This window comes from Orcinus orca, chromosome 19, assembly GCF_937001465.1.
Source record: "Orcinus orca chromosome 19, mOrcOrc1.1, whole genome shotgun sequence".
NCBI lineage: Eukaryota > Metazoa > Chordata > Mammalia > Artiodactyla > Delphinidae > Orcinus > Orcinus orca.
The window spans coordinates 21,814,162-21,835,262 of NC_064577.1; the positions used below are offsets into that span (position 1 = coordinate 21,814,162).

General features: G+C 53.9%; 1 protein-coding gene across 1 annotated transcript; it reads right to left on the reverse strand.

The window, feature by feature from the left end:
* Positions 1 to 9,216: 9,216 nt before the first annotated feature.
* Positions 9,217 to 20,271, reverse strand: CACNG1 (calcium voltage-gated channel auxiliary subunit gamma 1). Its single transcript, XM_004275400.2, has 4 exons — positions 19,847 to 20,271; positions 11,564 to 11,638; positions 10,313 to 10,450; positions 9,217 to 9,878 (listed from the first exon to the last, which is right to left on the reverse strand). Exons 1-4 carry the CDS (start codon positions 20,079 to 20,081, stop codon positions 9,652 to 9,654), a joined length of 675 nt encoding a protein of 224 aa, XP_004275448.1. The 5' UTR covers positions 20,082 to 20,271; the 3' UTR covers positions 9,217 to 9,651.
* Between the last annotated feature and the right edge of the window lie 830 nt (positions 20,272 to 21,101).

Consider the following 21,101-nt stretch of genomic DNA (forward strand, 5'->3'; position numbering starts at 1 on the left):
GGAGACTTACTTGCACTCAGCTCGGTTAAACTGGAACATTCTGATGCCGCTGTGGTATTGGAGCTGAAGAGCCCTGGGTCGGTAATGGGCTCTGCCACTTGGTTCACACCGTGGTACTGTCCTAACGAACCACTTCCCAAATGGATGGAAATCCTCTCTTCGGACGTGAAGACCCCATCTTGATTGCATAGCCGCAGTTCCAGCTCCTCCTACCAACTGCAGCCCGAGTTACCTTCCGAAACGGATCCGATGGTGCCACTCTTCCTGAGAAGCCCTCGGTGGTTGCCCATCGCACCCTAAATTTCTTAGCTGCACTTTGGAGACACCCCCGTGTCTTATTCCTGAGCACTTCACACAGTCCCCTAAATCAGACAGCTTGCCGTTCCTCGCCTGGATGAACCCTGACCTTGCTTCTCTACTTTGTTTGGAGCACGCCCTTCAGCGCTCAGACCCCCCAGGTCAGTTGGAATTAGTTCCCTCATCCTCTGTGCCTCCTTAATGGGCTTATATCTATGTTATCACAGTTTTTATATTAGAGTTAGGAGTTTGTGAGCTTCTGGGTGACAGAGATCTTGTCCTAAGACCCCAAAACCTACAGTACTGGCTCTGTAGTTTTTACAGAGCAGGCCCTCGAATGCCTGTTGAACTGGCTCAGAGGGTTTGATTGACAGAAGAACTTCAGGACACTCTCCCCTTCTCATGGATGCCCTTTGCCACTGTGGTGTGGCCGGATGATAACCGTGGGCAGGAGTGATGGCCTGGGGTGCAGGAGTGAGCTGTCCTGTGCAGTCACATCCCCGCCTGCTCCACTGTGCTCTCTGAGCGATGACAAAGCATCAGCATTCACCAGGTATCGCTGTTAGAAGCCTTGGTTTGACAGCTTCACCATGGTGACGTCAGTTCTGGTGGATGCTGCCTACTTTAGCGTATCCCCGTCAGTAGGCATATTCCTACGTGCAGACTTCTGGGAAAGTGATGAAATTCCCCTTTGTCTGAACCTCTGGTTGATTTTATATCCACAGAAGGAGATAATTAGATTGAAGAGGAGCTGCAGTTGCAAAGTCTGCGGTGTTACCCCATTCTTAGCTCATTAAAACAGATGCTCTGCAAATTGATTTGAACCATCGTTTCGGGAAACTGCACGGCTAATTCCTGAGAAGAAAGGGCGCTAGTTAGACGATGGGGTGAACCATCGGAGAGCTCTGGAAAGTGGGCGTGGCTCCCACTCTGGGCTCCGCTGCAGAGGGAAACAGAGGAGAATGTGGTTCAGTGCCCTTTGCTCACTAATTGAACAGAAATGCAATCGGAGGCCTCAGCTGACAAGCCCTCCTGCTGTGAGTGGCGACCAAAAGGGAAGGGCCTGGAGTCCGGGGAGTGGGTGGCTTGCTCTGGGCCTGCTCGTCAAGCCCACCTGCTGTCAGGTCTTCTGTCTCTTTGGAACCCAGACGTGCACTTGTTTTTACAAAGCTAAAGGGAAGTGGGCGCTCGCGGCTGAGGCTCCTCTTGGAAGAGAAAGTTGTGAGGATTCGGTCCTCTTAACCTGGTGACTGGGCTTAAAGGGAGTGGTGACCTGGGACCAAAGCAACAGGGAACTGTTGGCAGGTGTGTAAGTAAACAGGCTTTACCTGAGGAATCAAATCTCCCCGTGACTCTAGAGGCCTTCTAAGACCCAGATCATTCCTACTGGGTTGGTTCTGTTAACAGGGTGGAAGAGACACTATTTTGAAAAAAAATCTGTGATCTAGTGTCATTAAAGGTAATTTTGAATCATCCAGCAAAGCCCTTGTGGAAAGCCGTCTGTTCCTTTTTTTCTTTTTAACTGCAATACAGTTGATTTACAGTATTGTGTTAGTTCCAGGTGTATGGCAGAAACCCGTCCGTTCTTAAGGGCTGACGTGCTCCAGCTCAGAAGACAGTCTCACCCAGGGATACGCAGCTGCGCGCGCCGCTGTAGGGAATACAGGGGCTCAGGCCGAGCATGGGGCCCCTGAGGCCAGGGGAGCAGATCCCGAATGAGCTCTAGAGGCCTTCTTACTGCACTTCCTGATGCTTCTTTGTAGCCTCTTTGCACGCACTCCTCCCGGCCCTTTTCTAGTTCACGCACTCGTCCGATGTACCAACACATCCCGAGGGCGCTGTATGCCGTACGCTGTGCAGAGCGTGTGACTGGGCTGGGGAAGGTTCTAGCTGCCGGATGGTTCAGAGGAAAATATAATCCAGCAAGGCAGGCAGGCACAGGGAGCCACACAGACCGGGTCAGAACTGGGGGTATGAGCACAGTGTTAAGGGCACGAGAAGGAAGAAAGCACAGGTTTTGCACGGAGTGGTTGGAGGATGTGTCACCTCGTGATGTCCAAGCTGGGTCCTGGGGAATAAGGTGACTCTGGCAACTTCAGAAAGGGGGCGGGCCACATGCGGCCGAGGAACCCACCTACATCGCATAGCACTTACGCCTTACTTTCAAGTCACCCACGATTGAACTCTCAGCTCCCGAGGGCCCATCCCCGGTTTTTGTCCAGGACCAGGTCATGTCCTGGTTTAGCACAGTGCTTCGCACACAGTGTTGTATCTAGTGGGGTAGACAGGGTAACGGTTCCCGAAGATGTCCACAGCCGAACCCCTGGGACCTGGTACTTTATATGGAAAAAGGGACTCGGCAGACGTGATTAAGCTATAAGGATCCTGAGACGGGAGCTTAGCCTGGGTGATCTGGATGGACCCAGTGTTATCACAAGGGTCCTTCCAAGAGGGAAGCTGGACAATCAAGGTCAGAGACGTGGGAGCTGCGGTGAGGGAGCCACAGACCGAGGACAGCGGGTGGTCTCAGAATAGGAACCGGACACGCTCAGTGAGTGTGCATTTGCTTACGTGATGGACACCCTGTGGGAGAGACGTCAGCCGGCTCAGCATGTCTGGGAAACCACATCCTCCGGGGAGGCCAGTGCTCAGGGCACGAGCGGCAGGGGGAGGGTAGGCGAGCCGGGCCTCGCGGCAGCGGGGCAACAAGACGTGGATTTGCGGTTCGTCTCGGAAGTGGAATCTGTGAGGCGTGCCCGGGAGCCAAAGAAACCACAGGGCTTCTCGGTGTGGGTGGCTGAGGGGATGCAGGGCCGTCGAAACGAGGGGGCAAGCAAGGGAGGGCAGGTTAGGGCGCACGTCCCTGCGGGCAGCACTGCAGCACACCAGCACTGACGCCGGCACAGAGGCGGCCTGGACACAGGCAGGGACCGCGGCCCCGGGCGGCCGACAGCCCGGAAGGGAGTGAAACTTCTCGGGAGTTGTGTTGTGAGCTGAGAAGTTCAAAGACAAAAACCCTGGAAACATGCAGCTTTAAGGGGCAGGTGGCAGAATTACAAGGGAAAATTCAGGGAATCTTAGGGAGGGAGTGGAAGCACAGGCCCGAAGTACAAACTCTACAGAAAGGCGTCGTAGGGCGCCACAGGTGACGGAGGGGTCCCTGGTGACCTTCAGGGGGGCTCGTGCCGTGGCGTGGGCCATGGGATCAGCGCGTGGCTCGGGAAGTGAACGCAAAGTCAGTCGGCCGTGACACGAGACGTGAAGAAGGATCGTGGTTTCGAGACTCTCGTCGGTTGACGGGAGACGAAAGACCAGGCGGCAGATCTGAAGGAAGGGACGCTTACTCCCCTACCTGAGGCTTTCTAGCTACTTCCCTGCCTGTAGCCTCTGCCCCTTGGCCGTCTCTCACGCGCATCCCTGTTCGTATGCCTTTATCATAGCACTTCCCCCTCAGAGACCCTCCCTGGCCTTCCGTGAGACAAGCAATGTAAACTTTATTTTAAAGCTATCTTTCTTTCTTGAACTCTGACAAGTCTGGACTGCTTCACTGAAGCAGTGATTAAACGATTGTCAGTGGTTTCCAAAAATTTTAAGCAGCAGCGTTCTTTTTTCTAACAAAGTCCTATGTTAGAACCTAAATTTCTCAGCCCTAAATATGTAATATACAAAATATATTTTTTTACTTTTATAAATTTATTTAGTAAACACACTCTGTAACAGCTTCTTGTAAAATCAGTTTGTAAGGGCAATGATGATATTTTGAGGAACACAAATATTGGAAAATGGAGTTTATGGAAGGCAGATGCAGTCTGACATCTAAATCTAACACTAATTTATTTTCCTTGCTTTCGTTGGGCAAGGTGAGCAAACACTGTGATTTATAAAGATAAACAGTAGTATATTTGCCCGCACCATTGTGTCTGAGCAGACATGCACAGGCCGGAATTTTCCAAAGACCAATGCAGAACTGACACTCCTAATCCATGAGACACAGACAAGAAGTTGAAATGTGCGCAGAGAAATGGCCAAGGAAACTTGTTTGAAGGCCTCCTCAGGAGAAAATTACAGCACACGTTTCAACCCTTCGAAGGTCTTTAATATACACACCAGGATGAGGCACGTAACACAGGTGAGTCCACGTTGGGTTTTGTTCCAGTCAGAACAAACTGGAGTCCAATATCTGCACAGCTCACAGGGAACCGCCGGGATCCCTTGGTCTCTCCAGAAAACGGGGACCTGGCAAGACTGACCCACATTAGCCAGCAAGACAGCTAACAGCTCAGCTTCTGGAAGGAAGCAGACAGGAGCCTGGCTCTCTCTCCTTCCTCTGCTGTGTGCCTCCAGGTTGGCTACTCAGCCTTGCTGAGTCTCAGTTTGTTCATCTGTTGAATGGGAATAAAAGCGAACACACGGCTGTTGCAAGGCTTAGGAGAGAGAACACATGTCAAGCGCTCAGCCAGGTCAAAGGCCGTCTTACCATTTCATGTGTGTTTCATGGCGAATTTTAAAATGTGAGATTTATGTTTCCCGAGGTCTGGGACCACTTTGTGCATCTCCTCGTATTAATAGACGCAGAGAACCGCAGAAGTGGAGGGAGCGTAACAATGAGTTAGTCTAACACGTGCTCTGGTCTCGCAGGAGTTTGTTAATGTTCACAAGAGCAGGTAGACAGCGGCCCTAGTCTGGATTCGTCCTACCACAGCCCCTACTATGTACAGGCAGCGCATAGTAGGGCCTCGAGATGAGGGCAACTGAGGGGACACCTGAGTCCAGGAGACCCTGGCTCAGCGCCCTGGTCGGTTCAGATGGGACGCAGCCCCGTTCGTCTTTCCTCCACCTTAAATGGACAGGATCATACACTGCTACCTCCCTGCCTCCTGGACGTTTCTCGGTAGACTGTGTCTCTATTTTGTTAGCTTCATCCGACTGTCTCAGCCTGGCAGGACCGGGCGGGAAGGGTGTTAGCTGTTTAAATCAGTGACTTGGATATTTGTTTTGAGCTCTTCAAACTCAGGGGTGAGAACGCTCAGACTGTGCTTGCAGACCAATCCCCCGAACTCCATTTATCCCTAGGGCTACCAGGGCCGGTCGTGGGCAGAGCGAGAGGCGGGTTTAAAGCCAAATCAACGAGCGTTTCCAGGAGGTCAGGGCTTTCACATTCAGGCCAGAAACTTGTCAGGAGCAAAGGCAGAAGAAGACAGAGCATCACTCCTTGTAATGGCAATTACCTTAATGAACTTTCTTCGCCAGGCGGGAGGGATGGCCGGGGTGGCCGTTAACTTGCGGCCTCAGTGGCTGCTACTGAGTGAGGCTGTGAAGCGGGGGCTGAAGGAGGCCACAGCAGCTGCAGCCCCGCGGCTTAATCGGTTCCACGTCGTGCATTCATTCATACCTTGTCTCCACTTCAGATCTTTTCTGAAAGCAGGCAGGGTATAAATTAGAAATGAATTGGTAAATAAAATATTTGATCAAAATGGACAAGTCACACCAGCAGGGGAAATACTGCAGTAGGATGTGATTAAAACCCCTCTTTTTTGGGGCGGTCAGGAAAAATAGTGGTAACAGAATTGAAATGTTCAATCCCAAGGAGGGATTAATAAGGACCAAACCACCAGGGCAGACCCCATTATGTGTTAGCCAAGGAGAGGATGCCGTGTGTCTCGGACCCCCTAGATACTTGGGCAGAGGCTAAGTGAGGACCGGACAGGACACTGGTTACACAGGTGGGAAACCGTCAGCCTTGTTCTCATTCCGGTTCTGGCGCCAGTTAACCAGATCTTGGGAAGCAAGTCCTTCTCAGGTCTTCGGTCTTTTCTTCTGTACAGTGGCCACAGGAGAGGGATAAAGAGGAAGAATCAGGAACATGGATCCAGCCTCTATTTAAGATTTTGACGCCGTCGTCATCCCGGATACTTTGCCATAATTTTGATTTTAAAAAATCACACATCACCTACCCAAAAGAACGTAAAGCAAGCTCCCAAAGACACATTTGTACATCCATGTTCATAGCAGCATTATTCACAGTAGCCAAGAGGTGGAAGCAACCCAAGCGTCCACTGAGGCATGAACGCGTAAACAAACCTGATGTACCCGTACAGTGAAGTGTTGTTCGGGCTTAAAGAGGAATGAAATCTGACGCAGGCTATGACGTGGATGAACCCTGAGGACATTACGCCAGGTGAAATAAGACACACAGAAGAGCAAATAGTGTATGATTCCACTCCTATGAGGCACCAGAGTAGTCAAATTCAGAGAAACAGAACGTAGATGGTGGTCAGGATGGGCGGGGAGTTGTTGAAGGCGACAGAGTCTCTGTTTGGGAGATGAACAGAGTCCTGGGAACTGGCCGCACATGTAACATGACTGAGCCGGGCACTTAAAAATAATTCCGATGGTAGATTTTATGCTGTGTCTGTTTCACCACATTTCTTAAAAAGTCTCACACTTCAATATCATTTATCTTGACTGAGTTGCTCGTCCCGGCTCCCTTACCTCATGGGATCTGATGAATTTAGAAAGCTGAGAACGTGAGAGCGTTATGGAACCTCAGGGTTGGATGATTTTTCCGTTTGTGCCCGTCCCGCTTGGCTGCTAACTGCCCGCCTCAGAGCCAGTGGCGCGGTGTCCTGCTGCGGGCCCGTCGGCAGGCCCCTGGCCGAGCGCTGCGGTGAAGCCCGGGGCCGCCCCGAATCCTGAGCCCCACCCATCACAACATCCTTCCCGCGAGCATCGGTGAGCGGACTGGAGACAAAAAGACGTCTTCCCTCGTTGGTTTCGTTGATCTCTTTGTTTTTCAGCGCTGGGCTCTGTTCTGCTCTGTCGAGCTGTCTTCTTCCCACAGCAGAAGCTGGAGCAGACGCGGCTGTGTGCCGCCCGGCTGGAGCCGGCCGACCCCGCCTGCAGAGCAGTTCCAGGCCTGCTTACATGTCTCTCGAAAGAGCTAGACACTGGGAAACCAATGTATTCTGCAATGGAGAGGAATATTCAGTGGATATTCCACTCAGAGTGATTTTGGCTGCTAAAAATACAGCTATGTAGGTGGAAATACAAAACGCACACCAGTCTAATTCCCCTAAAAGTAATAATAACAATAAAAACAATAATACTGGACTCCAAAATGGAGTTTGTGGGACGACAGCACCCTTCTTACTCACAAAACCGTGGCCGCAACTCCCAGGCTGGCGTGGACGCTGATCTCCTAGCCGCTCATCCGGAGCAAGTGGCCCTCAGGCTCTACCTGTGTATCCTCGGGACGCGTGCGCCCTTGGCTGCAGGACCAAGCAGCCTCCTCTGGGCCTCGCCCGCCACCCGCCCTTCGGCAGCGCCCACCCTCTGATGTCACCCCTGCTCTCCTTGACCCTTTCGGCTTCACAGCCACGCACGGGGCACGTGCACGTTCCCTGACTCAAAAGCAGGCTGGGCTGGGCTCTGTCGGCCCCTCCAAGCGCAGCCCGGAGCCCTGAGATGTCAGAGGGCCATCTTCACCAGCCCCACCATGGTCGCTACCCAGACGCCCCAGCCTCCGGCTCCTCCCTTCTAAATTGTTCTCAGCGGAGCGATCGAGTTGCTTTCCTCTCACTTTACAGATGCGAACAGTTAGGGGTTAATAAGCTGGCCGGTGAGAGTAGTTACTTCAGTTACCGGCCTGACGTTGCAGGCCAGTCTTAACCCGGCCTGGAAGCGGGAATTAGCCATCGGAGGGGTGTGGCTGTGTCTTGGTGGACTCGCTCCTGGACCAGATTCCAGCCAGGCCAATCCCAGCCCTCCTCTCCATGCCACCTTGGCCTAGAACGATGCGAACAGACACTAACACAGTTTCTAACAACTCAAGGCCGCACCCCTAGGATGACCCCAGCCCCCCTTGAAGTGTCTGCCTGAGAAAATTCAAGGTTGCCTGTTTGTTCCAGCCAACACCCGAGGACAGGGCCCTCGTCTCCGAGCCTCTGTTAGCGGGTCAGCGCCTAACTTCGATCATCTCCAGTTCGCCCAGCCCCTTCCAGCCCTTCGCGACCTTTGGCTTCTCTGACTCTGTGCGGCCCTCCTCACCCCTCCCTCGCTCACCCTTTAAACCTCCCGGTCACCTCTGTGCACACAGTTGAGTTCAATTCATCCCAGACTCTTCCTGCTGCAGTAGTGCCTTACTGATTAAAATCTGTCCTGACCACTTTAACTGTGGCCTTGTTTATCTTTGGCAGTTCTGATAAAACCTTGCTTATGGACACTGAAATTTGCATTTCGTGAAATTTTCACATCACAAAATCTTTTTCTTCTTTCGATTTTTCTTGACTATTTAAAACTATAGAAACCATTCTTAGCAGGCAACGGGCCCCAGTTGACCCACGGCCGGTGGTTTGCTGCCCCTTCTCTGCAAGAAAGGTGTTGACGTGGACCCCTGGTGCACGGTGAAGGTAAAGGGCAGAGGGGTCCTCTCTGCACACTGTGTCTGACTTACCATCTCTGAGGGCTGGCCAAGTACGGTGAGGTTTGAAGGCGCAAGGGTGTAAATTATGAAACTCCAGTGGCCCTATGTGTCTAGCTGCTAAGCCCTCCTTCCTGATGTTCATTGCAACAAAAAGCCAGTGTCTGAAATCAGACCCTTGCAGCTGTGCGGCTGGAGTGCCGTGTTAGCACTGGGATGCCTAGCGTGCTGGGAGCTCTGGAAATAACCCTCTGTATTTTTAACGCCCTTGGCTAGTCAGCCCGCCTCTGGTTTCTCCCAAAGACAACCCCAGGGCCCAGAGTTACCAACTGTAATTCAGAACCTCTAAGTCTCGCTGCTAAGCAGACCCTCTGTCCCTCTCATCCCCACAAAAGTCCTCAACATCCCCGGGGGCTATGCCTTCACTTCCCTGCTGGGTCAAGGGGCCCCTGGGCTGTGGTCAGGAACCCAACAATTTCTTCGCAAGGCCAAGGAAAAGCAAGATTTTGAAGAGGTTTTATTTCAAGCCACAGAGTCTAACCAGTTAAAAACTGCTTGTCGGGTCTCCCAGGAGCCAAGGAGGGGCTGTTCGGGTCACCAGGAAGGAAAGAGGGTCTGGCCATTCGCACAGCTGGACGCCCAGAACAGGTAGACGGCCCACAGAGGACAGTCGGTGGGCTTATCGAGGACAGCCGGGCACTCCAGCGGGAGGTCGGGCCTCTGCAGGCGCCTGTGCACCTGCCTTCCACCTGCACGGGGCAGGTCTGGGCCACCGCCACTTGCGGGCTTCACCACCCAGAGAAGTGCTCAGACAGGGCGAGCAGCTGTGCTGCGGGGGAAGGGGCAGGTGGGAACGGGGAGAAGTAACGCTCCCGCCTCCTTCTCAAACGTTCTGGGCTGGGCTCAGCTTCCTTGGGGACAGGGGCCCAGGAGGGCTAGTGCTCGGGGTCGGCGTCCATGCAGGACTCCCAGGGGTTCTGGGGCATCCGCGGCAGGGAGAAGAGCAGGAGAGCCAGGCCGCCAAGGAAGAGGAGGCCGAAGGCCGCGCAGGCGCAGGCGAAGGACCAGGAGTAATAGTACTTGATCCAAACGGTGTCCTCGCTGTCGACCATGCGCTTCACCGACTGCCGTGTGACCTCCACCGAGACGAAGATGCAGAGACCTGGGGGCAGAGCTGGACTCAGGGCCCCGGGCGCCCCCCGCCCCGGGTCAGCTGGGGCTTCCGCGTGGGCTTCAAGGTGGAGACCCCGCCGGGGGAGAGGCGGGGGCATGAAACGGCCCCGAGACCGAGGTCCCGATCGGGAAGCTGCAGAAGTGCGCCCTTTCGTCCCTTCTTTCCTTAGCACTATTTTAAAGTTAATTTAAATTTTTGTTAGTAATTAGCATCCTCCCCGCCTTGAGGATTGTCTTGGTAAGAAATGGACAGATTGCCGAGATCGGCCCCCTCCTGGCCCACCGGCCCTGGCGGAAGCCCTGGGCAAGCTTGCCCCTGGGTGGAGCCTGGGAATCTGTCCACACCCAGGCCCCAGGTAGGCATGAGAACGGGGTCGAAGCATCCCCCCAGACCCGGCACCCGGACAGGAGCCCCCGTCCTACCCGCAAAGGCGAAGAACATGGACGCTGGCCTCAGCAGGTAGTCGCGCTTCTTCCCGAAGGACAGGAGCACGCAGATGGTTCCCGCGATGGTGAAGCCCAGGCTGAAGATGGCGATGGCCGCGGCCGAGATGCTATACTCTGTGGCACACAAGGGGGCAGGGATGCCGGGACCTCAGAGGGGCCTCATCCCCTGCACCTTTCGTCACCACTGGCTGTGCCTGCAGCCAGGTAAGTGAGTACCACATTCTACTATTCCCTTTTCCCAGGTGAGGAAACTGAGATCCGAGAGATTAAATCACTCCTTCAGAGTCGCACAGTGGCTAAGGGGTGGGACCAGGATGTGCACACGACCTAATTCCTTCTCGCAGGTCGGACACCAAACTGAAGTTCCTCCCTCCAGGGGCAGAGGCCTCGGAAGGAAGCGTGAGATCTGCGGCTGGAGACCTTTCTGGAGCAGAAACCTTCCTCCGAGTGTCAGGGCAGAAGGTGGCACCCAGGCTGGCGTGGTCTGTCCTGGGACTGGCAAGCAGCCTCTGGACGGATGACGGAGTGTGGCTTGTTACAGAGCTCGGTGCCCAAGAGGATCTGCGTGTGTGTGTGCCAGAGTGTGTGCACCGGTGCATATGTGTGCATGTGTGTGCATCCGTGTGTGTTTGCATGTGTGTGCATGTGTGCGTGTGTGTGCATACCCATGCCGTGTGCAGTCTTCTGCACACAAGCACACGCGGGTCTCCTCTGCTCAGTCCAGGGGGTGCCTCCGAGCTCGGTGGTTCCCACCAGGGCACGTGTGCCACAGGGGCTCTCACGCATCTGCCCCAGTCCCCACCCTCTGCTTCTCGTGGAGTGACTTATAGGCGAGGGAGGGACTCAGACAGACTCCCCGCACACTCTGAGCTGCCAGCCCTGCAGACCATCACAGGGATGTGGCATCCTTGTTCCATTGTCAGAGCTCCTGTGACAGTGGCGTCCCTCGGGCTCTGTGGGGAAATGGACCCCTGCCCTCTGGGAGCTACCAGGCAAGTCTCTTTACAAACTCGCCCGAGCCCTGATGCAGGGATGCTCAGGGCGCCTGGAGGTGGGTGACGCTGTCTCGGGGGCGCAGAGGGTGGCCAGGCTGCCGCTCAGATGCATCGGGAGGGGCTGCTCGCCATCAAGATCCGGAAGTCGGGGCCTTTGCACCCGTGACTTTCCGGTTCAGCAGCGCGACGGGAGCCACGTTTCCTCCCCTCCTTGCTCTCCACACGGGCTCACCTTTCTGAGTGGTAACTTCGAAGATCTCCGAGCTCTCGCCTGGGTTAAAATGCCTGAAGTAGGAACAGTTTTTCTCTGCAAAGGAGGGAGACGGCCTATGAGTTGAGAGAAAGGGCTGCAGCCGGGGCAGGAGCTCAGCCGAGAGAGGGCGGGTGCAGCCCCCAGGGGGATTCTGCCCCCCAAACCCTGACTCTGGGCTGAAACACACATCTTTCACTAACCCTTAGACCAAAACGTTGGTAGGAAAGAGGGTTGCATAAGAGGCTGGGAGATCATCAGGGAGCTGAGGCTAACTGAGTCCGGGGGCAGAGAGCACTGGGGTACTGAGCCCATTAGGCAGACAGGGAAACTGAGACCCAGAGATCAAGTCATCTGTTAGGGGGTACAGGACCCATGGCCAAGCAAGGGCCAAACAGTGGTTCTCAGCCAGGGCTGATTCTGCCCCCAGAGGACACTGGGCAGTGTCTGGAGACATTTTTATGTCACAACTGGGCAGGGCTGCTACCGGCATCCAGTGGGTAGAGGCCCGGGATGTGCTGAGCGTCCTACCATGTACAGGACAGCCCCCTACAGCACAGAATTACAGGCCCCCAAATGTCAGTAGTGGTGAGTCAGCAGTGGTTCACATCCAGTCTAGGGCTGGGTTTCTTATCTGCATCCAGGCCCACCCTGAGGCACTGGGTGTGACCTGGGAAGCAAAGTGTTTTTCAAGAACTTTCCAGGAGATTCTGGTGTTCAGCCAGGTTTAGAAGCCTGGCTCCCGGCCCCTTGAAATGCCCTTCAAAGGGCTTTTCTGAGTGGGCCCTCTATATGGACTTGGGTGAAGGGCAGAGAACCTCTAACCGAGGGCCAAACGTGATCAAAAGCTCATTTCACTGGGCCCTCAATGCCTGTGGCCATAGAAACAGCCCAGATGAGACCTCCCCAGGTGAGCTGCTTCCCCACCCGATTAGTGTCAGAAAAGCCACAGACGATCTGTGCTGGCAGTAGGACCAAAAATATGGATTTGATAGGGGGCAGAGGAAGAACTCAGAACAAAGAAATTCACACCGATTTTCAATATAATTTCTCTTCCATTCTTCTCCTTTAATCTCTCTTACAACTAGATATACTGTAAAATCAAAGGATAGTCTTATTGCTTATTGAATACAGTTTAATATTCTATACTCTTGATTTAGGAAGTAGATGAATGGATTATTTTATACTATTTTGTTTCTTAAAAAAAAAAACTAAATTAGGTTGCTTTTTATTTCTGTGAGGCCCTTCATTGAATTCTTTTTCCTGTGGATCCTTGAACCTCAATAGAAAAACATCTCTGCTCCTAGTTTATATGGCATCTAGTTTGTGCATCCATTTCTTTACCTACATTCAAATGATCACCAGGTGTTTGATGCCTAGTTTCTTTTGGAAACAAACTTGAGGTTTGCGAAGTCATAGCTTTCATTGGGGTCCAGGCTTCCGTCTGCCTGACCTGTATAACCTTGTTCCACTGAAGCCTGTGGCCTCCATTTCCCCTCCCCCAATGTCAGGGTTACTTCTGCTCCCCTAAGTCCAGGAAGAGAGTGACCCCGGGAGATGGAGCCTGGTTTAGCAGCAGTAAATGTTCCATGAGGTAAACAGCCTTTTCTCTGAGCGTCTATATTTAAATCCCTTTCCTTTTGAGCTGAGTTGCCTGGGGTGTGTGACTGCCGCTGGTGACTCAGGAGATGCTGTGCTTTTCTCTCGCGCAGCTTCTGCTGTTACTTTAAAGCATGATGGAACCCTCTCATATTTGTTAGATTAGTAGCTATAGATTCTCTTGAATCCCTGCTTCAAAATGGCTCGCGCGAAGTTACAGGTCTCCTCATGTCTCCCTCTGGACGGAGGAAAACTTCTGTTTCCTTCTTTAAGAGCCAATCTCGGTCGTCACTGAAAACCCTCTGAAAAGAACTGACTGAATTCAAGTGTGCTTCACGGTCAGTTCCCTCCCTGACGACGCACAAGCCGAGTTAAAAGCGTCCATTCAGCGCGCAAGGCCCGGAGACAGAGGCCCATCGGAAGCCCGGCCAAGGCCCAGCTGTCCGGCAGGTCCGCGTGGCCGAGGCTTCTCTTGCACAGGTAGTGCTCGGGGTGTCGGCCCCCCGCTAGACAAACGCCGGGCTCCTGGGGGAGCCACCCTGCAGACTCGGGGGTGGGGACGTGGGCCCAGGTTCAGTCTTCCCTCCCTCCCCTCCTCTCTCCAATGCTCTCTGGGGGCGCTGGGGGGCACCCATGCGGGGCACCTGGAAGCCTCAGCTTCTCTTTCATGTGGCTGGTCCTCGGGCTTGAGGATGGGCGAGCCAACCCCGTCTGCTCTCTTGGACGTAGCACACGAGGAAGGCCAGCGGCCTCTGAACCAGGAGAAGCGTCCGCTGCACGGCCCCATGGCTGCCCGTTGGAGACCACAGCCCCTTTGCGGTCCCGTTCGGGATAAATCAGCTCGGGCATCTGCCAGTGTCACTCAAGAACTGCCCAGGGTCCTGTTGGGATGGGCAGTCCCCGCCCCCGGCCCTTAGCCTGGGTGCTGTCTGGGTGAACCGCATCAAGGGCAACTTGAAAAGGAAGGACGTTTGAGATGGGCCTGCGTGGGTAGCGGGCGGGAGGGAGAGACCGCGTGCAGACTGTGAGCCTTCTCGCCTCTGCCTCTCTGATGTCCCTCTGCCCCCTGCGCCCGGTCTACATCCCACCTGCTCAGCACCTGCAGCTGTGCCTCGTGGGCTCCAGCCCCTTCACTGGGCAGAAGGAGCAAGTGCTTTGGACCAGGTTGGCGGAGATACCAACACTGGGGTGGTGACCTGGGACCAGAACTGAGCACCGCGGCTCCTCCAGCCTCCTTGCGTCTGCAAATGGCTCACAGTGATTTTAATATTTGTATTTCTTTTTTTCTGTGTTTCAGAAATGTCTACCATGGACAGTCGTAAGACTCAGTGATCTAAAATCTTTAAGTGGATTATTCCTTTAAAAAATGTCATAAATCAGTTATTGGGGTTGGACTATTCTGCTCACCAAAGATTCTGATTAAGGGAGGGACTGACTATGCAGAACCGTATCTGCCAATCTCAGAGAACTAGAACAGAAGGCACATTTAGCTCCAAGCCGAACCGGAGTTACTATAGATCTTTCTCTGATAGTTGGCACAGCTTGTATGATTAGGGGATGCCCTGGGTATCACTGAGAATGTATCAACCCAATGCTGGTTGATGCAGACTTCAATACATTAAAAAAACCACCTCGCTGATTTGCACACAACCAAGGGAACGAGGGCTCTGGGGGTCGGAAGAAACGTTTCACCCACTTGTTACTTGCATCAGTGCCAGGGTTGTCTTCACCCTTTTTGTAAAAGAAGTTCTTGATGCTCCCGATAGTGGTTTCTCTGTGCTCTGTGTTCCCCCGTCCCTCTGATTGAAAGGGGTTGGAGAAACCCTCAAGACCTGACCCCAGGGCCTCAGAGCATTGCTGTTGTATGGGGGAGAAGTCTAGTTATGGCCAGTCTCCAGCATGGGCTCCTGCGAATGGGAAAGGGAGCCTCTGAGATTCTTGGGGTCACAGGAGTGTCGTGTTCTTTCATTTGGGCTCCAGTCCGGCCCCACGTACTAGGAGAGAAGATGGGCCACTAGAGAAACTGGGCACTGCTGCTGCCTTGTGCTCAAGAGGCAGAGTCGGAAAAGACAGAACATTCCACCCAGACCAAGGGCGAGGGATGACGCTTCTGAGGACTCACTGGCCTTGCAGACAGGCAGCTCCTCTGACAACTGGGAAGCCCCTGCTCTCACTCTGGAGACGCTGGAACTGACCTCAGATACGGATGCTGTGCGTGGCAGTCCTTCGAAGACTCGCGGTCGGTGGAAAACCCAAATTGGACCGTTTGTGTCCTCAGAGCCTCCAGCTCTCTGCGCTGAGCGTGACCTTGAAAAGCTTCCTCTGCTTCTCCAGCGCTCGATGCCACTTCCGCTAAATCACGTCATGTCAAAGCTGGTCTCTGATGTGTCTGCTCGGGTCAGCAGCTCCTGGGAACGGTGTTTGTGCATGCGGTGGAGGGTGTGGGGAGGGACCGCAGAGCAAAGAAACTCTGGATTGGAGACCTGAGCCTCGGAGAGACGCCTCTGAGCCTCAGTTTTCTCACACGTGGAATGAGGACCGTCTGTAGAATCCAAGTCTCCTCACCGGGTGGTTGTAATAAGTAGTGTCATGTAGCAACTAAGGTGAATGTTAGGCGTGTGGGTCCTGGCTGCTCTGCCATGGTAACTGTGTGACCTCGGCCAAGTTACTCAACTTCTTCGTCCCTTGTTTTCTTTATCTGTAAGATTGGCTGATGATAATAGTATGGACCTTGTCAAGGATTTTGTGAGGATCTGATGATTCTGATTACTGTCTATCTGTCTATCTGTCATCATCTGTCATCCCACTGCCCTCTGGCCTCCATGGTTTCTAGGAAAATTAAGCTGTTTAATCTTACTAAGAATGTCTTGTCCGTGATGAGTTGCTTCCTCTTGTTGCTTACAGAATTCTGTGCCTTTATCTTTCAGTGGTTTGATCATGACGTGCCTAGGTATGAATCTATCCTGCTTGGAGTTCATTAAGCTTCATGAATTTGTAGGTTAATATTTTTCATCAGATTTGGAAAACTTTCCGCCATTATTTTCCACGTAACCTTCCTGCTCCTCCCCCGCCCCATCTCTCTCCCTCTCTCTCTTTCTGAGATGCTATTATGCATATGTTAATACATTTGATACTGTCCCACAGGTCTCTTCATTTTTCTTTCCTGTCTGTTCCTTAGACTAGCTAATCTCAATGGACCTACCTTAAGGTTCACTGGGTTTTTTCTTCTATCAGCTATATAACCCCTCTAGTGAATTTTTCATTTCAGCTGTTGTACTTCAAAACTCCGGAATTTCTCTTGGGTCTTTTAAAAATCGTTTATATCTCTTTATTGATATTCTCTATTTCATGAGATATCATTCTCATCTTCATTTTAGTTCTTTAAACATGGTTTCTTTCAGTTCTTTGTATCTAAAATAGCTGATTTAAAATCTTTATCTAGTAAGTCCAATATCTGGGCCTCCTTAAGGATCTATTGGCTGCATCCCCCATCCCGACCCCCACCCCATGTGAGTGCCATGCTGTTTTAGTTCTTTGCATGCCTTGTAACTTTTTTAATTTAAAATTTAAAACTCAACATTTTAAACAATATAATGTAGCAACGCTGGAAATTAGATGTCCACCCTTCCCCAGGGTTTGCTCCTGTGGCTGTTGGTTACTGTTGCTTGTTAAATGATATTTCTGAATTAATTTTGTGAAGTCTGTATGCACGTACGGCCACTGAAATCTCTGCTCAATTAGTTTGGTGGTCAGCTCACAGAGATTTCCTAAAATGCTTGTACCCGACACATCTCCCAGTCTTTACTGAGGGGTTTTGTGCTAAGCAGAGGACCAAGCACTCAGCTAAATAGCCTACATTTCTGCCTTAGTCTTTTTTTTCTTTCCCCCCCTCCCTCCCTCCCTTCCCTTCCTTCCTTCCTTCCTTTCCTCCTTCCTCTCTCTCTCTCTCTCTCTCTCTCTCTCTTTCTCTCTTTCTTTCTTTCTTTTCTCACACAGCTGTTGGTTTTCAAGGCTGTGACAGAGTCGGGAGGGGAGAACGGGAAGAGTGCACATTAAGACACCACAAAGCTCATTGTTCCCACTGAGATTCACCAGTTTTTCTTGAATGAGCACTTGCTGGATTGCTGCAAGACTGGTTAATTTCTAGAGTTCTGAAAAAGTTGATTCTGACCATCTTGGCAAATGTTCTCATTGTTTTTATGGAGAAGAGGATTTTTGGAGGTACTTACCCTGTCATTTTTTCTGATGTCATCCAAAGTTAATATATGTAAGGCACTTAAAAAAACAATGTTTGGGGGACTTCCCTGGTGGTCCAGTGGTTGAGAATCTGCCTTCCAATGCAGGCGACACAGGTTGGATCCCTGGTCAAGGAACTAAGATCCCACATGCCGTGGGGCAACTAAGCCCACGTGCTGCAACTACTGAGCCCTCACGCCTCAAGTGGAGAGCCCACGTGCCACAAACTACAGAGCCCACACGCTCTGGAGCCTGCACGCCACTAGAGAGCCTGCTTGCCACAACGAAGATCCCATGTGCTGCAACTAAGACCCAACGCTGACGAAAATAAATAAATAAATAAATAAAATAAGTATTTAGGGAAAAAACCAAACAATGTTTGGTAGATAGTGCTATGTTTGTGTTTGCAGTTGTTGATGTTGTTGTTAATAAATGAGAGAACACAAATGAACTCTGTTTCTCCCTCTGGAAAAGAGTGATCCAACAGAACACAGGAAGGATGGGTGGGGAAGGAAAAAGATGTCCACTTGCAGAGAAAGGAGGAAAGAAGGCAGGAATACACTTCGGAAGCTTGTTGGGGGTAAGGCAGTGCTCACAAGTATGGAAGGTATGATTCTGTCCGGACCAGGATAAGACAGCCTGGAGACAGACCCTGCTCAGGCTCAAGGCCAAACCATGCTGGCTCGTCCCCTGTGGCTGGTCCACTCGCCTCCCTCCTGCCTGTCTCTCCTTGTATAGACTCGCCTCACCTCTGTCTTCTTCTGCTCTGTAAACTCACCAGACTTTAAAAGGCTGGCGCCGAGGACCTTGACAGTGCGTTCCCATGCACGGTCCCTGGGGACTCAGTGCGTTCCCATGCACGGTCCCTGGAGACTCTGCCCTGCCCTGCCCTGCACAGCGGGTCCCATGCACGGTCCCTGAAGACTCTGCCCTGCCCTGCCCTGCACAGCGGGTCCCATGCACGGTCCCTGGGGACTCTGCCCTGCCCTGCCCTGCACAGCGGGCTTGGCTGGATGAGTGAGGCACCTGTTTATGGGTGTGCTCCGCAGAGGCTGAGGGGCGTGGGCATCTGGGCTATGTGATACCCTTCAAGCACATGTCCGTGCCTGTTAAAGCCCTCAGGCCTGGGACTTGGTGTTTCCAAGAGAGCTGGGTGTATGTGAGTCTTCCGGGTAGAAGCAAGCAGGGCAGGGCTTTCCTGGAGCCAGCAGGAGGGGAAGGAAGAGAAAGGAGCCAAGTGGCGGAAAGGGGTTTGGGCACCTTCCTCCCCACAGGGACCGCAAGATCTTCGGGGACTTAGCAGTGACTTTCTTGAAGGTAAGGGCTCCAGGAACAGCCCGTCTGATAACAGGGGAATAATTCTGAAAACCAGGTGGGATGCTGCACTCACCCTGGTCCACTGTCACCTTGGAGTGACAGCTGCAAGCACCGGAAGGGACTTTATGTTGCTGAGCCCAAGATTCGTATTTTATGGGAAGAAGCAGAGGCTGTGATGGGCTTTGTCAAGCCCCCTAGTCCTTTGGGGTCGTGGCCTCTGATTCCCCGCACAAGCCTCTTTCCTCAGCACCCGCTCTATTTGCTATGACGGGGAGGGCTCCACGTCTGCAGAACAGACTAGTCGCCCTCACACCAGGTGTTCTGGCAAAAGAGCTCCCCTTCAACGACGGGGAGGGCTCCACGTCTGCAGAACAGACTAGTCGCCCTCACGCCAGGTGTTCTGGCAAAAGAGCTCCCCTTCAACGTGCGCGTCACTCACGTGGTAGGAAACCGAGGACAGCATTTAAATCACAGTGGAAGGAAACACTTTCTAATTCCGAAGGGGTCCTAGGCCAGGGAGGTGCGCAGAAGGACCCGCAGTTCTGGCAAAAAGGCAGGTGGCTGGTCCACAGCCGGGTCCTGCCTCACAAACACGCGAGCTGTGCCGTTGCTCACGGCCCGTGCCCAGGAGGGACTCCCACTTGGTCTCATGCTCTGCTCTTGCCGTCTTGAAATTCTTAATAATCATGACAAGGAGTCATGCACTTCCATTTTGCACAAGGCCCTGTAAACTCTGTGGCTGATCCTGTCTACACTGCAGCCTGGAGGCTGGAGAATGAACTGCCCCCACCCCCACCCCCGCGCCGGGGGTCCCTTTCACCTGAGGACAGAGGCCTGTGTTTGCAGGGAGAGGGTGGGGCCGGGCGCAACCAGAGCCCTTGTCTGGCTTCTTTCCTGAGCCTCTGTCCGCCCATCCAGACCTCCGCCCTGGGCGCCGAGCCCCGAGCCCCAGCCGGACGCAACTACCTGCAGCTGGACGCCCTCAATGCCGGGCCGGCGTGGGCCACCGGCTGAACCGCACACCGCCCAGCTCGCGCCCCCGGGCCCACGGGCGGGCGGCCTTCCCCGGAGGGACCGGGACGGGCGGGAGGGGGGCTGGGGAGGGTACGTTACCCCCAGGCAGGGTGATGGGTCCGCAGCTCCTGTCCCTGCCGTCGCCCGGGACGATCCGCTTGGTGCAAATCCTCCAGAGGCCGAAGTGTGCCGCCTGGCAGCTGGCGTTGCGGTGCTCCACGCGGGGGCTCAGCACGGCCCAGTGGTCGGTCACCACGGCCACCAGCGCCAGCACGATCCCCGCCAGGACGCAGAGGAGGGTCAGGCGGACCTTCAGGGCCTTGGTCTGGGACATGGCGGCCACGGAGCGGCGGGCGCTGGGGCAGGCGCGGCGGCCGCGTCCTCCCGGGCGGGTGGCGGTCGCGCCGGGGCGGCGGCAGCTGTTCAGTGTGCCCGGCGGGGCCGGAGGGGGCCGGCCGTGGGCGGAGGGGCGCTGGCCGGGCTGAGCAGCTGGCCAGACGTGTCAGCGGCCCGCGGAAGCTTCTATTAATGCCCATCCCGGCGCCTCGCCGAGGACGGCTGCTCCTCGGGTTTCAGGGCCGTCTTCGCTCCTGGAGCCAGCAGCACGCTGTGGGGGTGGGGTGGGGGGTTGGGGGGGGCGAGGACAGCCGGCGCTGATGTGACTGCAGACGCTCTCCTCGGGGGACCTGAGCTGGGAGGGGCGAGGGGCAGGCAGCCGGGGCCGGCTGTGCGAGCATCTTCCTTCTGGGGCCGGAAGGACCCCGGGGGACGCAGACTGTGTAGCCCCTGTCCTTGCACCGGGCGGGCCGGTCACCGGGGGGCGGGGGGTGAATGGGTCCTCGTCCCGGGGTTCTGGGGGGAGCCTGCCGAGGGACACGTCGGGGATGCCCTGCTTGGGGCCTCTGGAGCCCACCACCCAGCCGAGCGCTCCAGCCCTGAACCCCACCATACCCCAAATGGCAGGAGGATCTCCGGTGGTTCCGGAGCCTCGCATCATCCCACACTATTTCCTTATCAATTCTCTTTCCGTCCCCGCAGTGAGGTCTAGAAGAAAAGCTGTCTGGGGTTAGTAAGTCTTTAACCCCTTTCTGATACTTGCAAATCCAAGACTAGCCTCGAGAGGACAAAAAACCCAGCTGGATTTGACTGTGGTGCTGTTGCCACGGTACCCTTTTACTTTTTACCTTCTATTAATGGCAGGTAATAAAGATTTTCCAGTTACACTGTCCTTTACAAAATAAGTATACTTAAGTAGGAAGAGCAGAAGTAGGTCGATTGACAGGTGACTATTAAGAGGCTAAGGGGCGTGTGGCCCAGAGGACATGTGGGGTTTGGGGACCGCCTACCCATGCCC

Bases quoted from the DNA above. Each gene is read 5' to 3' on its own strand.
- CACNG1 (XM_004275400.2), bottom strand. From the start codon at position 20,081: ATGTCCCAGACCAAGGCCCTGAAGGTCCGCCTGACCCTCCTCTGCGTC. The intron at 11,639-19,846 runs GTAACGTACCCT...CCTCCTTTGCAG, and splicing joins ACCCATCACCCTGCCTGGGG to AGAAAAACTGTTCCTACTTC. The intron at 9,879-10,312 runs GTAGGACGGGGG...CTCTGCCCCCAG, and splicing joins CATGTTCTTCGCCTTTGCGG to GTCTCTGCATCTTCGTCTCG.